This window comes from Diadema setosum, chromosome 1 (genome assembly GCF_964275005.1).
Source record: "Diadema setosum chromosome 1, eeDiaSeto1, whole genome shotgun sequence".
Classification (NCBI taxonomy): Eukaryota; Metazoa; Echinodermata; class Echinoidea; order Diadematoida; family Diadematidae; genus Diadema; species Diadema setosum.
The window spans coordinates 6,758,527-6,775,944 of NC_092685.1; the positions used below are offsets into that span (position 1 = coordinate 6,758,527).

A 17,418-nucleotide genomic window follows, 5' to 3' on the forward strand; every position below is an offset into this window, starting at 1 on the left:
TCCAGATTCAGATTCAGTATCCTTGAAATAACACTGTGCAGACGGCAAAACAAGGCTACACTGTATAGGCCCAAAATCTTCCTTTGGCACTTGGACTGACAGCTTCAGTTCTAGTTGAAACATCAAATAATAATAAACCATTCAAATACTAATCATGAAGATTCACCAGTAGAAAGTTTATTTCGTCAGGATGCTGCGTGACAATGACATGCATATGGTTACAGTAGAAAGCATGTTTGTAAAAGAGAAAGAATGTGAAAACATATACCTGATTCACACATGGGTGTTCGTTCCCTTGCACACAGAGGGCGCTTCTTTGGTTGCTCAAAGAATACACTTTAGGTTACAAGGCTTGGCCATAGGTGGTGCAGAATTTACACATAGATGCTCTGCTGTGCCCAACCTGTGCAACTGTTGTGCTTCAATTTAACAATTGATTAATCAATCAATGCAACAGTCATTCACAGGAAAGGTTTGAACCTTTGGACAGCAAACAATGGCAGCAACTCAGAGCCTTTATGGCACTCCAACTGTCGGAACACTATGCTCATGATTGGGTGTACGCCACAACTGGTATAACTGGAGTGAAAACGAACAGCTCACCTGTACACAGTACATGTGTTGAGCTCGGAGCTGGAGTGTGAATTGCTGTGAATGCTGGGCATGCACACACATGCGTACAGAAAACAAGGCGTCAGTGTTCAAAATCCTCAATCTACCATTCTTTTCCATAATTTATCATTAACATTTCTTGTGGCTGTGAGAAATATCAAGATGCACCACATCTGACAGTTTCACAGAATTTCAAAGCCAATTATGAAAGAAAAGAAGATAATTTTGTCTCAAAACTTTGCCTATCATGCACTGATCGTGGGTTTGCTTTCACTTCAGCTGCTGCTAAATACCTGGATGTCCAACCATGAGAATACTGTAAAAGTGGAAATTTTCGCGGTGTTGAAATTTTCGCGCATTTCGCGCAACCAGAAACTAGCACGAAAATAAAAGCACATGAATATTTTTGCATGCCATATATGTTCAAATGGTCGATGTCTTGACTCCGCAAAATTAAAAACACGCGAAAGTCTTCTCACCCGGCCAAGCGCGAAAAATTAGTCGCGCAAAAATATCCACTTTTACAGTACACCTGTACATAAAGAGAGAATTATTTTGGGTCTGTAATGGGCAATCAAGTCATATCACATCATATTTTAACAATATGCATTATTGCCATATGAATGTCAGTCTCAGGTGTACATGTCAAATAGAGTTTTGATTTTTACATTTATTTTGGGGGTACAAATTTTCCAAAAGAGGATCAAGAAATAACAAAAATCATTAAAATTTGCTAATTTGGAATATTTAGACAATGCGTAAGGGGCTCGGGTACCACCACAATTCGTGCACACTATGATTATGATTCCCTCTGCCCCCCCCCCCCCTCATCCCCCACCCCCTAATTTTAAGATTGATGTTTTTTCTCACTTGCATCAAAGCAAATTCTTGTCATCACCATGTATCACACTCCATGATCACCTGCAGATAGGCCTACATACATTTAAATCATCATCGCAAAGCAGCAATGTACCCTCAACCTTTTCTTCAGACATCCTACATAACATCAATAGAGATTTTATCTTGTGGAAGACATTTGTTCATTCACTCCTTCTTCAGCTTTGACTGGGCCATTTTCATCAGCAGCTCCACTTCCTCCAGCGGTGCTCGCACCCTGATCTCTTTCTCCAGCAGAAGATCCAGAATGGCTTGGAGTTCCTCAGGAAAGTTCCTCACTGCGTCCATGTACAGGCTCTGGTACAAAGGAATGAAAACTATTTTATTGCCACATTGCCCAATATTGAGACAGAATGAATCTCCCCGTGCCAAGACATGTATATTCACAAGTGCTTACACAGCGTACTTCCACCCACTCCCCTCCCCCCCCCCCCCCTTCTCTGTATATCAATGAAGTGACCACAACATTAACTCTCAAAAGTGCAAACTTTTTTACACCATTAATTCTGCACACTGGGACATTTATAGAAATCTTCCTTTGTTTTTAATTTCACAGATGAGAATATTTGTTTACAAAATATATAAATCTCCAAGAGATTTGTAAAAATTTCATGTCCATGAAAATTTTGGGTTTTACTGTTCATTCTTTCTTTGCATTCATACAGCGTTTCAATTCAATTCAATTCAATTTTATTTTTCATTTACATTAAATAAACAGGGAAAATTATATACAATCTAGGTAGTTTGAAAGCAACTGCAGCACACATGCAGGTTGGCTAGTTTTACATGAATGCAGGTAACAAGGTGTAGCTCATTTTACCTTTGACCATGGGCAATGTTGCACTGCACGATAGAAGATAGACTTTCCCCTCTGCTTGTCCCCTTGTTGAACCTGAAAAAAAAGAGAAGACAATGAGAGTAGGATGCACAGTAACCAGTACTTGTTCATTCAGTGAATAATTTTCAAAAGAAAGGGGAAAACTCTCATCAGACTTTTCAAATTTTGTTTCTGCAAAACATCCTTCATTGTTCTACTTCTGCAGAAAAAAAAAAAGTAGCGGTTCCAAGAAATATGAAAAAGATATTTTCCTCCCAACAAATCAATAAATCTTCAATGAGACAATGAGAACTTCAACCAAACTGTCAGTCCCAGACTAAACTAAACCCATTCTCACCTCAAAGTGAAGGTAAAGGCGCCAAAGCAGAACACAGTGTCGAGTGTGTCTATTGGATGTAGCCTTGTCAAAGAGGGAGCGAACCCTATGGGTGATGCCTGTTTCTCTACCAGCTGCAAATTAGAAAATAACATGAAGGACAAATGTACTTAACCAATGTGATATGTATTTCAAAACCTATTTTCAATACAGTGTACAGAATTGGTGTGAATGGAGATTAGTAAGGTGGAACTTTTTCACATTTTCACAACAAGGTTTACACTGTATCGCATTCAAACAATGCTCACTCTGGGTGCTTTACTTTCGTCACAAGTGTCAATGGTCAGTAAGACTGTGAGACTTGACAGCAATCAAACGTAAACTGTGGGGGACAACACTGTCAATTACTGTAAAAGTGGAAATTTTCACGCTTTTTGTGTGATAAGAAACATGCAAGAAAATAAAGGCTTGAAACATTTTTGCTTGTTTTATATATATGTAACACTATTTTATGTTTTGATTCTGTGGAATTCAAAACACACAAAATCAATCTTACCCGTAACCTCTTGTGCAAAAAATTACACAAAAATTTCCACTTTAACAGGAAAGCATAAATCATAAGCAGAGAGAATTAAAGTTTAATATAAATATGTTAGACTTGATTTGTAGGTCATTTAGAGTATAAAGTTGCACAATGTATTATCTATCCGACAAGAATTTTGATTATATATAAAAAAGGATAAGTAACAGATCGGCACTGCTTTATTTCTTGTTCTTTTAATCTTGCTTTGCTTCATAAACAAATACTTTGAAGTACAATTACCACTAAGCCTTCCTCACAAAGCCATGTCTGCATTGAAACAATCAGGTAGCATTGCTGTTTATACTGCTTGAGTAGTAAATCTGTCTACTTTAAAAGGTATTTGTCAAAGCTCACCAACACCGATATCTTGATCCCCTTGTATTTTCTGGAGCCTCCTCAGTTCTGCCTGGATTGCAAACAGCCATGGAACAGGGTGAGTGGTCTCTGATGTTGCCTTGTCAAAGTAACGCCTCAGCCTACCAGCAATGTGGGACCGCTCTTCCAACATGATCAGGGTGTCAAGAAGCTCAGGGTTGTTGCTATTTCTGTACATTTCATTCAAAAGCAAGCAGTTCATTACATTATAAAATTGATTACTGCAGTCAGCACACTCAATGGCAAAATCATTTAAAAATCTTTTCTTGTCTGTGAATTTGTGGAACACCAATACGTTAATCAAGTACCGAGTATTAGATATCAACAGTGGGTGCTCCCACTTAAAAGACAAACCAACTAAGGAAAGTGACAAAAAACATGCTCAAATCTTGAGTGCATTAGCCTGAAAGTCATGACACATTATCTAACAATCACAAGTAATCCTCGCTTGTCCTTACAGGAAGAATACAGAAAGAGATAACATGACAAGTCACTGTTCAGAAATTCAGTTTAGCTTGCACCAACATGGCAGGCAAGATATTTACATATGCCAAACATAAGGAAACTTCTTGTATGTACTGTTACAAAAAGATGTCCTTTATTGAACAACATAATCAGAGAACCTGAAAAGTGCAGAACTTGCTATATGATTGAATTCTGGTAGACAGTACCTCTTTAACGCTCGCTGCAGAATGTTCCTCAGGAGAGCTACAGGCATAGGGTGACTGTTCACATGGTGTGACACCACCCTCACATAAAATGTCCACATAAGATCCATGTCCAGCTCCAGCTGCCGCTGCACAACAGTCCTGTCCCCATCGTCGACAGAGTCCCTCACCTGAGCGAGGAGGCCATCAAAGGTGGTCAGCGTCTCCTCAAAGGCCACTCCACAAGCCTGCATGCTAACACTCAAATACTGAAACAAGGCATAGCAGAGGGAGAAGTGGACAAAGTTGGAGCCTTGATGATCCAAACACCTGAAAGTCTCTGCATCCCTGCAGCCATGCATCTGCTCCTTTTTCATGGAGTTCTTGTAGGACTCTATCAGTCTCGTGCACAAGTCCACATAACCCTTGCGAGCCTTCAGAATTCGTGCTGCGGAGACATTCTTTTCACTGAGAGTTGTAAACTTTCCTCCCTCCCCTAGAGTTGTAAGGTGGTGCAAAACTTCTTGCCTCTTCCTTGCTAATTGAGTAGTGTCATCTGTTTGATTCCTCTTTGAGTCAATGCAGCCTGAAGTTCCATCAAGCGATTTCCTTCCACTGGTTTGTTCAGACACAGAAGGCTGCTGGTGACTCACTTGGAGACCCAATTTGAGAGACACAAAGACAGAAAGTAGTCTACAGACATCTAAACTGCATCCATCTGGGGAAAGGTTCGTATCAGAAAATGTGAGTGCAGTTTCAAATATCCGCTGGCCCTCTGTCTCACTGCCATTGCTCCACTCCCACCTAGCAAACTCCTCCCAGAGACGAAGATTACTGCGATTGCTCTCCTGGCCAAGAATACTTTTGGCCAACTTCTGTCCCTCCTTCACCTGTTTCTTTTGCTTCTTTGCACTCGCAGTAGGCTCCACTGATTTCAGGCTGTATTGCATCTGTATCAGACGTAGATGGTACTGTGCATCTTCTGGGAAGAGGGGAATGGCTTGATCAATGATAGTATCTGCAAATTGGAAAACATGGCGACAGTCTTCTGGAACCTTCTGCTGACAGTTTGTTTTCTGCAAAGGCAGAATCAGCTTTCCATTCAGCAACACGCCACATGTTCCATCGTTCCTTCTCAAATTCTGCCCACACTCAAATACTTCCCAGGGATGCTCCAATGTGTTCAAGGCAGTCTCAGAAGAAGACATATTGCGATGCCTGCATACACCAAGGAAGTCTAGGAAAGCCAGAATCAAGGCAAATTTCTGTTCCTGTGTGTCCAGGTCACAAAGGAAGCAGCTGATGTCATCAAAGAGCACCATGCGGTCTGGATCTTCACAGTCATCCTCAGTCTGACCTTCTCCTGGTAGCCATGGTGAGAAATGGGCGTGTTCCCGGAGGATCTCCTCTCGTAGCCAGGCATGCCATATTGGTTCCGTCCCTTCTACAGCTGACTCGTCCTCTTCAACTCTTTGCACCTCTGTACGTATGTGAGTAAAGAAACTGGCATAAGTTTGGTAATATTCAACATTGCTTGTATCAAAATGTATTGAAAATCTGCACAATTGATTAAAAAAGTGTCAACTACTGACAGCTCTGGTAGGTAACATATCTAATAATACTATACAGCACATGTTGGAATGGATCACTATGAAGTAATGAATAAACAGTTCCTTAATGCGGTGTTTCACATGTACAACAATTTCAAGACTGATCTTAAACTCAAATGCATTAATTTATTAAATCTGAGTGCAGAATGGTGGCTTCAGAGTGTCATGTTATTAGAGAATTGTGTCTGCAGAAAGAACATGGATGCACACTTTCTGTGTTTAAAGTGGAGCAACATCAGGCTCCAGCATGTTCACAGATGTGCCTCATACCTCACATCCTTTGACAAAAGTTCCTTTAAATGTACACTACACTGTGCACCATACTTCAATGAAAAAATATGACTCACTTTTTTTTTCTGAACTGGAGGATTGCTTGATAGATGGATGGATAAGCTGCAAATATAATCCATCTAGCACCTTTTGTGTGGTGGAATGAAAATGTTTGGTATTCTGGAATGATATCCTGATATAACTTTTCACTCAAGAAATAAAACTGACAATATGAACTTATTCCAACATAATTGAGTATGGAACATTTCAAACAAGAAATCCAGTCTTTTGATCATATCCTCCATGAATTTCATACCATTTGTAAATAAGACCACAACAAAAAAGCATGCGCGCCTTTTTTTGACACACATATTTAAAATCAATAAAGGTCTGCATGAGTTACCACTTTCACTTTAGACTAAATCATAGCATAATGAGTCATATCGACACCTGAAGAATATCTGTGAATGTAGTGCTAAATTATTTGATGGTAACATCAGACATGTCTTCAGCACATATTGTGATAATAAATATGATATTTAGCACTACACATCCTGGAAGACATCTTATTCTTACATGTTACAGGTAGGTGTGAATTCAAACAATTCACCACAATACTTATAGTACTGCATCTCCAGCAACAAGAACTTACTCTGAGTGTTCTGGCTGGCCCAGCCTCCCTTCTCTTTGCGATGTACCCACTTACACCAACCTTCGGCCCCTACCTCTCCGAACCGTGCCTCGTTACTGTCCCAGAATGGCTCAAAGAATGCAATCTGGGTTGGGAGAACACAAAAGTCTGAATAACAACACGCTCTTATGACACACATATCCACGACAACATCAAGTGTCACATTGAGAACGATGCTGAGTAATGAGCAGGGAGGTAAAGCAAAGACTCGTGATGAACGACTAACATGAAATCCTGGAGACTCAAGAGTTTTGCTGTTTTGCTGTTAGAGAATTTGTTTTCGAAAGATCTTACTGCAAAGGCCATTCATTTCACAGATTATTACCAAACGAATAAGTGCATGTTTTCAGGAAATATTTGATTTAATTGCAAAAATTGCAAATAGCACTGAATACTAGGATCCCATACAAAAAATTTTGAAAATAATGTACATATGCATTACATACAAAATGTCAGAAAACCTGCCTACAGCAGCCACCTGTCTACAGTGCACTCCCGTTATAACGAACACGGTTATAACGAAATTCCGGTTACAACGAAATGAAATTTAGGGCCGCAACATTATCAACTCTATGTATTTTTATTGTTTATTCATTCGGTTATAACGAAATTTCGTCATAACGAAAGAAAACTGCCGGTCCCAAGGACTTCGTTATAACGGGAGTCCACTGTATAATGGCCACTCATTTCATCTCCCTGGGGTGGCCACTGTAGACAGATTTGACTGTATCTATCTTTGAGCTTCAATACCTTTCCTTCAAGAGTTGTTGAGTCCTCAATGTTCTGTGGACGGAAGCAGTTGAATTCCACCATTGCCTGGAGCAAGGCCACAGCTTTCTCAGAATGCCCAGCCTGTCTCCAAAAGTGACAAACTTGTAATACAACATCTGCAATAATATGAAGAAAGAATATGCATCAATACCTTATATGTAATTGTATTATTCATTCTATTCACTCATGTTTTGTTTTGTTTTTGCTTTGTCTTTTTCTTTTTAATTGGTAGAATAAATGTATATCTGTGCTTCAAAATGGAGTCTTTGTTATTTTTCAAGTGATTTCTGAAGTGCACATTATCTTCAAGCTGAATAACATCGCCATTTAACTACACAAGGCGAGAAAATGCAATATAAGAAAATATTTACAAGCATACAATACTTCCACAAAAATTGAAAAAAAAAAAAAAACAACTGTAGATATCATTATTGCCACACTTTTACAAATACTTTCAACCCTGCCCTGACTTGACATAGAGAGTTTGCAAACAAGAACATTTATAATAAACCATGCATGCATTTTTTTATGAAGGGCTGGACAAAATGTTGCATAATGGATGGTAAGGCATTACGGGTGAATTTTATTGTATCCAAATGAATACTGGTAGATTAATTCTAAAACTGACGTTATGAACAATTTACTTGTTGGTCTGATTCAACAATATCCCTTGCTGTATGACAGAGCACCTTATTTATTTTCCTTCTTTGTTCCTGTTCCCATACAAGTAAACAAATCTGAACTTACCAAATTTGAATTCTGTTCCCTGTGCACTCAGTGCATTGAGGAAATCCTCGTAAACCTTGGAGATACCCGACACAGAGAACTTGGTGAAGCAGGAGCGTTGATATGCCAAGTATTGCTGCCATGTCTCTAGGTTTTCCCTATGTTGTCTGATCGTCGACTGCCAGTGCTTGGCCAGTTGGGCAGTGTCCCAGTTCTCTCTGCACAGTTCAAGCTGCTCCAGCTGCAGGTCGGGGTTGCCTGGGTTTGCTTTCAGGGCTTTCTCCAGGATGGCAAGCTTCTTCTCCAGGATCAGCTGCTGTCTCCTGGAGGAGCCTACTGTAAGGCCTTCGTTACCAGGAGAGCCTGCATGGACATCAACTCCCGCCTGGTCCTGAAAGTGTACAAATTCAAGCCACCTGGCAATGTCATTTGGGTATTCATGTAGGTGCTTGTTGAAGAAAGTGATTTTCTGGGATGCGTCACTGCTGATCAGTCCACTCTTGTTTTGATGGTCCGATTGTTGCTGTTCATCAGGTTCCAGTGATTTTGAAGTGCCCGAGGAATGCAGAGGTTGTGGTAGAGGAATGTAAGGCATTTCCACATAGTCGGCCTGCTCTTTTTCACCTCCAGCCTTGTGGCACTTCTTTTCTGCAACTGGTATTCTTTCCACATCGGCCTCGGAGAAAGACTTGACATAATATCTGCCAGTATCTTTCACACTCTTTTTGCTGTCTTTATTGCTTTTTCCATCTCCCCAGTCAACACTCTGCTTGGCAGGGTCAAGTCCCATGCAGGATTTTCCCAGTCTCCTGTAGAAGGCTACATCTGTGAAGTTCAGCGAGTTGAAGCATAAATTGTTCTTGTCTGACTTCTCATCTAGGTAAAACGGTGTGGCAGGGACAGATCCAACGTCATCAATCCAAATGGATGGTGGTCTTTTTCTCAGCCTGACAAGACAATAACGGAATAAAGTACATTTTCAGAGATGCTGCAAAATTTCCACATATGAACACAGTCACATTTACCCTTTCTAACCTCCAATCACTTAAAATCAAAAGAAACATGAACACTGTACATAAACATTGAAATACATAGATGCTATTTTTCCCAAGTAACTACTGAGGGATGCATCCAAACTATGATTTTGATCAAAATTTTAGAGTCACTAGCACCATTAATCACAAATATTCAAAATGTAAAAGTTTTCAATACATGATTCTCTTTCCTGTTAAGTGTTGCTGTGCTGCTTGAGCAATGAGTGAGCACTAGCTTGGTTCACTAGACACAAATATTCTGCTCAGAGAATTGGCCTCACCCATCCATTCATCAATGAATTGATTCTTCCAGCTAGCATACAGTATAGTAGTGCAAGATAATAATTAGTCAGTACACTTCACGTAACGTTTGATCAATATTTCTTATTTGCTTGACAAATCTACAGGAGCTGTCAACTAAGACAAAATCTTAATTTGCCCTCAATCATCTTGTTTTGGATAAAGCACACTTTATCATCTCATATCCCCGTACTTGTCATGATCTTCAGCATGCCTGTGTCTGTGTCTCTTGTGTCTGCTTTTCTTCTTTTTATGTCTCCTTCCCTCAGAATCTGAACTGGACTCAGAGTCACGATGATTTCTCTTCTTCTTTTTCTTCGAGTGTCTGCTGTGGTCACTGTGGCCACTGCGTCGCTTTTCCGATCTGCGCACATCACTGCCTTCACCAGGTCTTTCCCTAACAGCCTCTTTTGGCTCATCCTTGAGAAAACTGGTAGCACCATCCCATGAAATATAAGACTTCTTATATTCACTTTTCTTGGTAGCAGCAGATGAAGACATATACTCCTCATCCAGCAACTTCTTCTCTTCAGGGGAGAAATCTGAACCACTTCCCTTGGATGGAAGTGGATGGGTTGAATGTTTAAATGCATGGACAGGATCTCCATCACTTTGTTTTCCTGCTGTATGTGATGATGGAGTGTTCTCTCTTCTGTTGTTTTGTCCCCCAATCAATGCTGCCTCTTCCTGGGGATCAGGCAGAAATGAGGTGATGTTCTGGCTTGGAAACAGCTCCTCCCTCCCATGCTGATGTTGTACTACAGCTTGAGCACTACTTCTGGGAAAACTCTGGTTGTTCAGCCAGTCAGGGTCTACACAAAGTAGACAAAATAATGAAGAACAAGTGAGGTCACAATGGTAAAAAAAATCTCTCCAAAATGTCCTTTTGGCATTGGAAGGTGAAATGCTGAAGGCTACAGAGTTTCCTAAGTAATCCTAGTTTATAGTCTATTCAGTATTATATGGCAACATAATAGAGAATGGAAAGTCAGTACTACCTCAGCAACAGTTAGGGCATTTCCTAAATGGCCTTGACTTCTACTAACTATAATATATGGTACACGGGCCAGTCGCCGTTTTCCAGCGTCTGGTCGGGCTAGACTTTGAACTACCACTAGTTCTAGTACCAGTGAAAAAAAGTTCTTTAATTAAAGAAAAAGCAAACAAACACACAAACAAAACACAAAAAAAAAACACACAAAAAAAAACAAACAAACACAGGAAACCATAAAGTTTGGATATGATGCAATGTCAAAAGGAAACAGTTCAAAACTTGAACAGGGCTGTGATCTCACAAAAGGGATGGCAGTTTCAACTGAGATGGAGGATCCATCAGACTTCAACTTTTTGCTACATAATTAGAAACCACTTGAAATATCTAAGAGCATACACTTGAATTCTACATGAAATTCAAACTTTATTTGACGAAAATTGGTTTCCAAATGACATTCTAACATAGCTCTTTATTGTTTATATTTCATGTGGTTTCTCTTTATCTTGCAAAAAGTTAAAACCTGAATCCCCATCTCAACAAAACCATCCCTTTAACCAGTTTCTTTCAGTGCGGTACACCAGGTACAAACTGTAAGGTGTTCAGAACAGAGCAAGATTTGTCACTAGCTAATATAGCAGAGATATCCACGTATCTGACTATCGAGTTACAGCAGTGAATTGAAGTGACTGAACTGACCGGTAATGACACCATTCTTACCACCAATTCGTTGCGTACACAAAATTATCTTCCTAGCTGATGGGTTATCTAAACTTGTTTTGAAACAGGATGTTACTAGAATTCTACTTCAGTTGTTAATAGGACAGCGAGCCAAACTTTACCGTCATGCAACTTTACCTCTTTTACCGAGCCCAAGTCCACTTTTACCCTCCTCTTTCACGGCTGATGCACTGGGAAATAGACTTTTTCCACGACTAATTTCCATGGTTCAGGAAATACAACGCCTAGTGACGTTGCTCGGACTATTCAGGCTGCGGTCGGTCGGTACTGCAGCTGGCTGCACTGTATCAGCTCTCTGCTGCCGAGCTCCCCAGCGCGCCCCCACGCGAGTGTGGGCATGTCCCTCTTCACCGCCAGCTGACTGACAGCGCTGTATTGTCTTTTCTTTCGAAACGATGATGCAACGAAGTTTTGTTTTAATGGAACTTGCAGGATGCTAGGAACTGGTTATGTGAATGTCAGGAATGCATGCAGATTCATGATGCCCTCAATATCACTCATATGGCCAAAAAGTGTCATATATTTGCTAATACTATTTCTACTATTTTTCTTCATATTACTTGGATACCCCCCCCCACAACCAGAATTATTTGTACCCTTCCAAACCAAGATTCTGATGCCAGTGACATTATCTGTCAATCATCGTCAAAGTAAAAATGATAATTATGATTAACGAAAGAAAATAAAATGCACTTTCCCTGTATAGACTGAGCATAACTTGCATGTTCCCATGCTATTATGATTTTCGAAAGACATTGTGCACAGGAAAACCAGATGCAAGAAACATGCAGGAATTAAATCAAACAGCTCAGGGGGGCATTTCATGAAGCAGTTTGGTCGGATATTTTTCTGACAAACTGTTACAAGCTTCTGAAATCCTTGCATCTGATTGGCTGAGAGCAAATTTGTCAGACAACTTTGTCGGACAAAAAGCTTCATGAAATGTGCCCCCCAGATCAAGATATGCAATTCAAGATTCTAATTTAGCTATGCAAATTCGGACTCAGTTTCCATTGACTCGTAATATTAAGTGAACAAAAAACCTTTTATATACCTCACCTTCAACTTATATCATATAGTTGTAGGGTAGCCAATTTGCAAATCAAATGCTGTTCTATAGTTTTTGACATAACATATCCGATTGGTATATATCAAAATATATTTCATAAATTTTACACAGCATTTTTATAACTAATTATAATCACACATATTAGCATTGTTTCGATTTGTTTGTTTTAGTTTAGTTGTTTTGTTTTTCGATGTACTGATTATTTCAAAGTATCTCAGCTTATGTTACATGTAATGGTGTATGATTTCAACACGACAGAGTCATAGATTAAAATCAACCCCACTCAATTCACGTAAAGAAGCCCATAAAACAAAACAAGAGGAAAAAGAAGAAAATTTAGGTTACACTTTGACGATACATTCACAATAAAGTATACCTATAGGCTTGGTCTTTTTTTTTGGGGGGGGGGGGTGGTACGGCGAAAATCTGTAAAAGAATGCATGCACGTGTTTTGTGTAAAGTAATTTCAATTTACCAGAAGATGCGGAGTGACCAATACGTCCCACCTTAACATTTCCTTTCTTTTAAAGGGACTATGATTTCATAATTGCATTCAATATAGGAATACAATCAAACAAGTATAGAGTTTGTTTGCAAAAACCGATAAGTCCATATTTGCCTAATGGAGATACTTGCGATTAAAGGTCAAGAAAAATAAAGAGAATAATAAGAAAATGTTTGCTTCTTTTGACCATATCTTCAAAAATATAGCGTTATATGTAGTGACCAATATATCATTTAAAAGGTATTATTTTGTACTTTATGACAGAGATCGTACTTCAAAATCTTCAAAAATGGACTTATCGGTTTTTGCAAACAAACCCTTCATATGGTATAAATAATTGAGAAGATGAGAGAACAATATATATATGTATGTGTTCCATAGCGTCATATTGTCAGTCGGGACTGCTATTTTTATTTCAGCCGATAGACTATAATTATTGTCAAATCTGTGAATAAGATTGAAAAAAAAAAACCCACAACAACATCTAATTTGAATTATTCTTGCTTGTTATATCAGGAAGAACCGACATTTCCACCTGCACGGTGCATTATTTTCATTGTGTATGTAACAGAGAGCCATAACAATCATTGATACTACCACGTTTCCTATATCTGTCATTGGTAATGGACGTTAAAACAAATACTGGTAGATATACAAACAAAAGAAATTTACAGTGCTTGTTCTGAAGCTATGAGATGATAGATAGAGATGTTGTGTTTTCAAGAAGGTTGTATGCTAATAAAATAAAATCACTTTTTTTTTTCTTGTAATTTTGTTCAGATATCATCAAAATGTCCATATTTTGTCTCTTCCTGTCTGTATTCAGTGTAACAAAGTTTGATGATGACGTTATTTATAGACATATATTATTTTAACCAAAATGAGGTTAATTTCTGCAAACATGTACAGCGTATTTTCAAATAGAAAAATAGATTATTTTTCTTTGCTTACTTATTGTAGGGATAGTTCTGATCAGATAATAAATGCAAATACCTCGTGAGCATCATCACATTTTCTCCAATGATTGCAGTTAACATCTAAATAGATCACGGTTATATGACGTAATCATTTAAAAGTGACGCTAAATGTATGCGTGCGGAAATTCGTAATAAACACACACACACACACACACACACACATATATATATATATATGCATAGTTTGATGGCAAAATGGGTTAACGCCATTTTTTTAAACATTTTAAAGTATAAGAAGTCCGTCATCAGATGGAGCAAAATAAGACCTTTTCACTGGTCTCACTTGTATACATTGGAATGAATAGACCAATCCTATTTTAAAACCATGTAACTTGATCGGCCATGACTGATGGGGCTTCCAAAATGAGAAGAAAAGATAATTCAATGGGTTATGCAATGTCATGCAAGACATTTGTCAACACAATTAAGTATCAAAGGAAAGAGGAAGAGTTCTCCTTTCCCCATAACCAACATTGCACTCTCTATATTGATATTTATGAAACAGTATCCTTCTAAAGTTGGATTGCTTTCTTTTTATTTTCTTTTTGATACACCCCGCATATGAACTTATGGGAGGCGTTGAGAGTTAGACCGACAGTTTCGTGAAAACATGAGGTATCTTAAATTCTTTCTCTTTCTGTTCCTCCAATTGTAATGAAACTGTCACTGCACTGCCCGTCTTAATTTACTCATTTACAATATTGTACGAGATCAATTTGAATACTAATTGGAGTTTCCGTGCCAGTAATAATTATAACATTATATGAAGTAACATTAGGATTTTCTGCCGATTATGCTATAATCAAATCTGTTGATAATATTATCGATGCGCTTATTAAAAAGGAGCACAAATTGGAGTCTTTATGGATCTTAGTAAAGCATTCGACACTATTGATCATGACATTTTACTTGAAAAATTTCATACTTATGGCGTGAGAGGGATTACTTTGTCGTGGTTTAGAAGTTATCTAAGTCATCGAAAACAATATGTTGCATTTAAATCCAGTCACTCATCATATTTGAACGTGTCATGTGGTGTCCCTCGGCCTCAGGGATCTATCCTCGGGCCCCTACTTTTTTTGATTTATATTAATGATATTATCAATTCCTCTCCTCGTTTAAACTTCATTTTATTTGCAGATGACACCAACGTTTTTCACTCCCACAAGGATATTGTAACACTAGTTGATACATTAAATATGGAATTAAGTAACATTTCGAAATGGTTTAGAAGTAATAAGCTTTCATTGAATAGTGATAAAACATGTTTTATACATTTTTATACGCTTCAATCCCAACCCACCCTTCCTCAAAGTATTTCTATTGATGATATAAACATTGCTGAGAAACATTCAACCAAGTTTCTAGGAGTGATCCTAGATAGCAATCTAACTTGGAATACTCATGTCCAGAATATTATAACAGCAATATCCAAAGCAACTGGTGTTTTAAGGAGAATAAAATACTTAATTAATGATCACACTTTAATGATGTTATACAACACCTTATTTCTACCATATGTAATGTACTGCAATATTGTATGGGGCAACTGTAGTAAAACCAAATTGAACACAATTTTTCTTCTCCAGAAAAAGGCTCTTCGTATATGCACACATTCAATTTTTTTTTGGCTCACACTGATCCCATATTTTATCGCCTAAAAACTCTAAAGGCCCATGATATACATTTATACCTAACTGCCATATTTATGTATAAACACATTCGAAATTAATTACCATTTTTCCATAATGCCCTAGTAACCAATGACCATATTCACCCATACCCTACCCGTCGTTCCCATGATTTTCATTTAAGTAATCCAAAGCTTTTACTTGCTCAAAAGTCGATTAGACATCACGGTCCGGATACATGGAACACTCTTCCTGAGGAGTTGAAACAGTGTGCCTCCTTGTTTTCATTTAAAGCAAACTTAAAGAAGCATATTTTACTGCAGTATACTTCAAATATACATACGAGTTAAGCACGAATAATTTATATGACTCATGTTGGTCTCCCGATAGCAACATCGTATGTCGTTCCCTCTTCCAGCAAACCAATTTTATTATTCTAAATTCCAGCCTATCTGCCCCTGTGCACTTTCAAGCACCTGCACGCACATTCACCATCATCACACATCAGAGTTTATTTCCCCCTGCTATCTTCGCAGCAGAATTTGTATTGTTACGAATTTAATACGTCCCTACCTTTTCCTCGGGCCGGCCATCTCTTCAAGCAATGCTTACAATGGCGGCCCTCTGCATTATCGCTTCTTAAATGTAATATTGTTATTGTAATCCCTGCTGCATAGACATGCATACTGTAATATTATATCATTAATTTCCTTTTATATCGTTGTTTATGCAAGTCAAACGACTCTGTTTCAAATATACTTTGTATGTTTTCCATGTTCATGATTATGTAATTTATGTATATATTGATTTGCAGAAAATAAAGTACAGGGTATCTATTAAAAAAAAAAGTAGATTTGAAACCATAACTACGAGTGTTTATCACCTAGTTTACTATTTATAGGGGCCAAGCCTTTTACCATGATTAACATAACCTGGTCTATTCATATCAGTAAATGCATGTTTGACTACTGATGCACCTTCGAAGCTACAATAGATAAATTCATATTTGGACCGGTCCCTGCGAACTATTTTATACGATCGCAAGTTCCTGTAGTTCGACAGTTCCAACAAAAATGAATACAATTCGATTGCTACTCGTCCTACGGCAGTGTTATGTTGCCTCCACCTTTAATTCACACCTGATAGGCTTTTAATATCTAATTATACAAGAAGACAAAGGTCCATTGATCTTGACCTTTCGACTTCAGGATTATAACATTGACTGTCTTTTTCGCTTATTGTCATTTTGAAGAGATAAAATTTCCACTGGTTTTTCTTATCAAGAGTGGCTAACATGACGATGCCAAAATTAAATGACTTTTCAATTTAGGTTTGACTTATGACTCTTTAAGATTATCAGTGCGTTCATTTTTCCTTCCTTCCTTTCGATCGATGTTAATTACACCTTTCATTTGCTTGTAGAAGATGTGACTAGAAAACGACTTTTTTTTTCAGGCTTGAGGGACTTTACCCCGAAGCTATTCAACACCTAAGCAGTTATAGTATATACCTGGTTATACCTGGAATGAATATCATCAAACTAATCTTAAGAGTTGTTTGTTGTTGTTTTTCCGTAAACTACAATACAAAAAAAAAAAAAAAGAAAAGAAAGATAAATCTGAGGCATATACATGTATTACATATTTGGAATTCCAGACGGGAAAAATAATGACTCCGGCCAATTATAAAGTTGATGAAGTGGCAGTAGATATATACATCCACCTGTTTTGTGTGTAGATGTTGCTATGTTTGAAAGCATACAGCAAGTCTGCATAATAAGCATAATCATAGTACTAATAAACATAATGATCAAACTGTGACTGTATATATATAT

At 38.1% G+C, this 17,418-nt stretch overlaps 1 protein-coding gene across 1 annotated transcript; it reads right to left on the reverse strand.

Moving 5' to 3' along the window:
* Window positions 1-1,472: 1,472 nt before the first annotated feature.
* Window positions 1,473-11,654, reverse strand: LOC140234142 (nuclear exosome regulator NRDE2-like). Its single transcript, XM_072314220.1, has 10 exons — window positions 11,520-11,654; window positions 9,864-10,482; window positions 8,358-9,283; window positions 7,590-7,726; window positions 6,801-6,924; window positions 4,293-5,748; window positions 3,601-3,791; window positions 2,685-2,797; window positions 2,330-2,401; window positions 1,473-1,806 (listed from the first exon to the last, which is right to left on the reverse strand). Exons 1-10 carry the CDS (start codon window positions 11,605-11,607, stop codon window positions 1,657-1,659), a joined length of 3,876 nt encoding a protein of 1,291 aa, XP_072170321.1. The 5' UTR covers window positions 11,608-11,654; the 3' UTR covers window positions 1,473-1,656.
* Window positions 11,655-17,418: the final 5,764 nt, after the last annotated feature.

Coding starts and splice junctions, on each gene's coding strand:
- LOC140234142 (XM_072314220.1), bottom strand. CDS start 11,607: ATGGAAATTAGTCGTGGAAAAAGTCTATTTCCCAGTGCATCAGCCGTG. Junction 9,284..9,863: donor CATGCTGAAGATCATGACAA/GTACGGGGATAT, acceptor TTGTCTTGTCAG/GCTGAGAAAAAGACCACCAT. Junction 6,925..7,589: donor CAACAACTCTTGAAGGAAAG/GTATTGAAGCTC, acceptor CTCCCAACCCAG/ATTGCATTCTTTGAGCCATT.